This window comes from Pogona vitticeps, chromosome 2, assembly GCF_051106095.1.
Source record: "Pogona vitticeps strain Pit_001003342236 chromosome 2, PviZW2.1, whole genome shotgun sequence".
NCBI classification, from domain to species: Eukaryota; Metazoa; Chordata; class Lepidosauria; order Squamata; family Agamidae; genus Pogona; species Pogona vitticeps.
In genome coordinates, this window is record NC_135784.1 from 164,772,700 (window position 1) to 164,778,699 (window position 6,000).

At 41.0% G+C, this 6,000-nt stretch overlaps 1 protein-coding gene across 1 annotated transcript in view; it reads right to left on the reverse strand.

The window, feature by feature from the left end:
• The window catches only part of TMEM106C (transmembrane protein 106C), a 55,725-nt gene extending 54,535 nt beyond the window's left edge, over positions 1-1,190 (reverse strand). Inside the window, exon 1 of the mRNA XM_072991090.2 lies at positions 1,085-1,190. Coding sequence (XP_072847191.1) covers positions 1,085-1,133 — 49 coding nt within the window. The 5' untranslated portion in view covers positions 1,134-1,190. The remainder of the gene's footprint in view (positions 1-1,084) is intronic.
• Between the last annotated feature and the right edge of the window lie 4,810 nt (positions 1,191-6,000).

Here is a 6,000-nt window from a genome sequence, read left to right on the forward strand (position 1 = left end):
CAAAATGCTGAAAGAGAACCTGAAAATTAAGAATGAAGTGGAGGCAATGCCAGGCCACAAAGGAGGAGTTCAGACAGCTAGCAAAGAATTGCAGGGATGGAGCTAGGAAGTCAAAAGCTGAAAATAAGCTAAGGTTAGCAAGAGACACTAAAAGCAAAAAAAAACAACATCCATTTTCAGGTATCTGTGTAGCAAAAGACAGAAAAGAAATAGTGGCTCAGCTACTCAGTGGGGATGCAAATATTATAACAAATATTATAACAAAGAAAAGGCAGAAGTGCAAAGTCCCTACCTCAGCTCTGTCTTTTCCCAAAAGACAGTTTGTGATCCTTCCGATTTGGATTCCTGCCTTGAGCAGGCAATTGGACTCAAAGGCTTTTTAGACCCCTTCAAACTCCATTATCCTGTGATTCTATGATGCCTCAAATATGGAAAATCCTCTAAAAAGAATTTTGCCTGGGACCAATTTGAATAAATTTCAGGAACTAAGCAATGATTGTATAAGAAATTCAGCATGTTTTATAGCTGGTCTTAGAGTGGTTTTATAGTTTTACAGGACCGTAACAGCTTTTACTGCAATGTCTGTGATTCTGTGGTTTTACTGTTTTGTTTTTATGATTTTATTGCATTTAGTTTTAAAATATATGCCACCTCAAGATGCTATTATTTAGGGCTTGCCCCTGACATCTGGTTAGACATAAAATGGGGGAGGGATAGATGGGGATGCATCAGCACCAAGTATAGGAAACAAACAAACAAAAAAGCACAAAATGTTCAATGGTGCATAGAAATAATTTAACAGCTGTTTATAAACTGCTAACATACTTTGAAATAGGTCACTGCTTTCAGAAGCTGAATGTTTTGGAAACTTGAACACCAAATATTGGGACTTTCCTACTGTTGCAGTGTTTTGAATTTCTGGTAAAATTTCCTTTTGCTATGCAGTAGAAGTACAGAGATCCACAAAGGAGAATAGCTGTAAGTTCCACAGAGTCCACCCCTTTCTCAATAACTGGCACATAAAGTCTCAGTAACTCAATCTGAACCTTTTGTAAGAGAAACAATAAAATATTTATTTACTTACAGTTGGTTGAAATTACAGATTTGTGCATGCTGCTTTCTTTACAGCTCATACACTGGCAACCAAGTGAACAGTAAACAAACAACAGACTAATTCCATCAGACAAAAGAGAAGGAAAAGAACTCTGCAGAGAGACAGGGCTCTCTTTGAATTCAAAGGGTAGAAGGAACAATTGATTAGTGCTGGATAAACCACAGCTGAGAAAAGCCCCTCCAGTCAAACAAACCACAGACAGCATATGAGGTTGCATTCGAACACCTACTGTCTCCTGGTTAAAAAAACACAACCCTCTGAAACATTTTGCTTCCTGAGTCAGAATAGCAAATAGCATGTTCTCTCCTATAAAGTACACAGTGAAGGTACATAATACCCAAAGGTGGACAAGTTATTGTGGCAAACGAGGCAGATGATTAGTCACACATCTCTCATGATTTTAGCTGTAATAATATCAATATAGCATATCTAACAGTTAACAATTTATGATATCTCAGGCAACCGCCTCATTGTCTAATGGTAGAGCTGGCCAACCTTGCTATTACCAAAAGGAGATTCTTGTTACTGAAAGCCAGCTTAACAATTAACAAAGACAATAAAGCTTGTACAATATATAACACTCTTTATATTGATGAGGGATGAAGACTTTAAACAATGAAAATACCTTGATATCCAGATGAACATTGATATTGAAAAGGTTATCTGATTTCACACTGAAATTAATCCTTTCAGGGATAAATGTCAGCTGTGACAGACCACAGACTCAAAGTACCCAAGAGTGTAATAAAGTTTTAAGTGTTCTGAGGTCATTGCTTGAGTATCATACACTTCACCTCAACAATACTCATAATGATTTCCCCAGGTGCTCTCAAGAAATGGTTGCCTGTTATTCACTGGTCAAATGCATTTGGTGGGCTTCGTTTTCTGCTATATTCTGCATTTCCCAGTACTTTTCTGAAGCACCACCAGTCCTTGTAGCCCAAAAATGACTTTAGGAGCCTTGCTTGATAAAGTAATCTACAGATGATGAGTCCCATCTTGCCTATCCTAATAGTCTGGCTAACATCCAAACCACCTACACATCCAAGCTTACTGATATACAAACCTCGTAATTATAAGTGATAGCATTTAAGTGATGTTATTTGCATCACTTATTCCATGTAAATAAGAATCTTAGATTTTCACTAAATAAAATCTAAAATGTGTTTATTTATCTTTTATTACTTTGCTCATGGCGTCCAAGATCAGGTTCAGGGTTTTGACACTCGCATACAAAGCCCTTCATGGTCTGGGCCCATATTGTGAATTTCGTTGTATGGGTATACTGTGTATATACTTACAATGACAATAAATTATTATTATATTATTACTTGTTGGAGCTTCTTTCCTTAATGTCATCCGCCCAGCCCACAAGATCATCCCAGCTGAGGCTCCTCTGGGTGGCCACCCCAAGAGAGGCCCATAAATCCTTTATACAAGAGAGTAGCTCCTTCTTTGCAGTGGCTCCAAATTTATGGAACCAGCTTCTAGAAAAGCTCCACCCAGCCTCCTCCCTCTGGACTTTTAGGAAGCAATTGAAGACATTGCTTTTCAGGGAGGCTTTCTACACCGACCCCAGTTGACCCCCCCCTTTCCTCCATTTTTCCCCTCCCTCCTCTTTTCCCCTCCCCTCTTTTCCTTCATCTGCTCTGGGATTAGTCGGTGCCATCTTTTTTTTAAAAAGATTATTGCTATTGGTTTTAATATTTCTATTTTTATTTTTGCTTTCTATTTTACAAGTTGTAACCCAATGGAAGTGAGAAACTAAATAAATAAATAAATAAATAAATAAATAAATAAATAAATAAATAAATACATACATACATACATACATACATACATACATACATACATACATACATACATACATACATACATTGAGAAAACAACAAGAAAAGTAGAGCTATGGGTCAACTCTAGAATTTTCTCATATTTCAGCTTTCCATGACTTCTACTTAGGGCAAGTCTGCTTTTTGATTAGGCCGTCATACCCTTTCTATGGGCTGTCACCTGCAAGATTGTCTCTATGGCTAAGTTTACCCTAGCAAAAAAAAGGGGGGGGAGGAAAGGCCAGTGGTATGTGGTATTCATTCCTCACGAAAGCCAAGTGCATTTTGATGTATACACAGTTCTGAGTTATAATGTCCCTTTTTGTGCTGAGAAGCCTAAGATCACAAAAAAGCCACCTCCGAACCAGGGAGAGCAACATGTGACACATTCCAGATAGAACTGGGCTGCAAGTCCCATGAACTCCAGATGGCATAACTGATGGCAAGGGCTGAGAAGATTTGTAGTTCACCCACATCCAGAAAGCTACGAATTGTGTCTCCTTTCCTTAAGTGCTTTCCCCAATCTCTGTTTTTCTCCAGAAATACGTCTTCTCTGCACACACCATAAAGTCCTAGGCTAGCAAGCAGGAAGGTGGCTTCACCATGAGAGTCCCTGGGTGCTGTGGCACCACTGCTTTTCTACAAGCAGTTGGAAGAAGGAATAAACTTGGGCTGAGCAAAAACTCTTTATCATTGTTAAGGTGCAGCTCCATTCTCTGATACATGGTGCCCAGTTTTCTGACTTTCCGTGGTATCTCCAAACAGGGCCTACCATTGTGACGGAGGTGCCCACTTCACTCTACCATGCAGCAGGACTGGAACTCTTAATAAAAGTCTTACCTATCATTAGTTGAATGGCTTGCATGTTTCCTCCTGCCAAATCTCAAGATAGCATCTTAGCATTACGTTAGCACAACTTAGTGGTCTGATGGGTACAGATCTATAGTGAAGGTGCCAGGTTTTCAGAGCAACACATACTCACCTTACATCTGCTTGTTACTGTTCACGCTCAAGCACTGGAAAATTGGTGTGAGCTCAGACAAATGTACCATCACAGCGTAAGCTTGTTCACCCCTCCTTCCATCTAGCCATCCAACTCAGCTTTTCCTATGAAGGGAAGCAGGCATAACAGCAGTCTTCACTTTGACACCATCGGAGCAAATTCTTCAACTGTGGAGTGATTCTTTCTGACCTTACAGTCTGCATTGCTTACGTATGGCACCCTGCAAAGTGAATGAGTAACTCTCTCAGCCTGAAGGGTGATACACTGAATTTCATGGCCCAGAGAAGACTAGAACTTGTGTCTCTCAAGGTCCATTGCAGCAACATGCTAACCATTATATCACCTGCTTATCGCCTATAATAATAATCATGTCCTGTCAAGCCAATTCTGACTTATGACAATCCAGTCTTCTTCTCCCAGAAGGCCCAGTGGGGAATTGAACTCCCAACCTCTGGCTCCACAGCCAGATACCTTAAGCCACTGAGCTGTCCAGACAGCTTTGTCACCTATACTGCTTTGTTAATGATTACTGTAATTATTTTGATGCTGTGCCATTGGCTTTGCTTCACTTTGTTGTTTTTGGATTTTATTGGTCTTTGACGTCACCTCCCTCCCTTCCATTCTCCTCCACCACTGCCCATCATAGACATGAATACTTGCTAATTTAAGTAGCATTTTCTTCATGGGATGAAGTAAATCCTGGTCCACAGAAGCCTCAAATCATCATAATAAGTTTGTTAGTGAATACTGTGTCATGCTACTTTTTTTACTTTCCCCCTGCCCCCCTTGTAACAGACTATCACAGCAACCACTCTGAAAATGAAAATATTGTGGTTGAAGTCATACAGGTTTGTTCTGCATCAAATGGGAACAAGTTCTTCTGTGGTGTAGACAGGACACCCTCCTCCCCCTTAGTGGAAATTCTGCAGCACTTTGGGTTTTTTAGCCCTGAATGTCTTGAGTGGGCAGGATAACTCCCTTACAAATTCCTCTAAAATTGTCATATTTCTCCCAAATGCCACTTATTGACGTTGGCTGTATAACAGCAGGATCATTAGCAAACATCATAGAGCCACAGCAACCCACCTACGTAACAAGCAATATTATACCCATCCATTTGGAGAGGTAGCAGCAGTAAGCAGTACAGATCTGGTTGAGGCACAGCTTTTCCAGTGGCATCTGGAAGCACATTTTAGACAAGGGCAGCTGGTGAACCAAAGCAGGCAAGAACGTCAGGTAGAAATTTCAGAGCGGCCAAGCCGCCCCTCATAAGTCATGAGTAGAGATGGGGGGATTTGCATTTGAATACGAATATCCCCCTGCAACTGGACTTAACAAGCGTCCACCCCCTGCGGCTAGCCCTTCCAGTGGCAGCTTTGCTCATCCTTCCAATCGCTCCTGGAGCTCTGCTCGGCTAGTGACTCAGCAGCCATGCAGGGAGACTCATCCTTCCTCCCCCTGCCTGGAGTGGGAGGCTGCAGGAGCCGGCCCCTCATTAAGTCCAGCTGCACGGGGATATTCATATATATATATACAGATACCCCCATCTCTAGTCATGAGCTACCCACGATTTAAGAACCTTAGGGTGCTATCAGCAGGGAAGGCATGTGTCCTATCACACCAGAAAGGGTTGCTTTTCAGGCAGCAGTCTCCTTTAAACTGACTCTTCTGCTTGTCAGATAACTGCTACACCTTGACCCCCAAAAGTAGAAGCCTTACAGCTGAACCAAAAATGTTGGGCTTGGGCATAGATTGATGTTGAGCCAGAGAGCAATTCCCTGTACTGTACATTGTCGATCACCAAGAATTAGATTGCACCAGGACACCCCACAAGCGGTCCAAAATACAATCTACTTCCCCATGTAATCAATACCTTTAGTCTCTCCAGGATTATATTCCTCTTCAAAACTTCTTACATGTTACAGTTTAAAAAAAAAAAAAAAAAAACATTCGTAATTACAAACCTCCAGCAAACACAAATGCCTGTTTTTCAGCATAAAGTTGTTTGCCCGTTTTTGTCATGCTTAATGTGCCATAGCTTGTCTTTTCAAGGT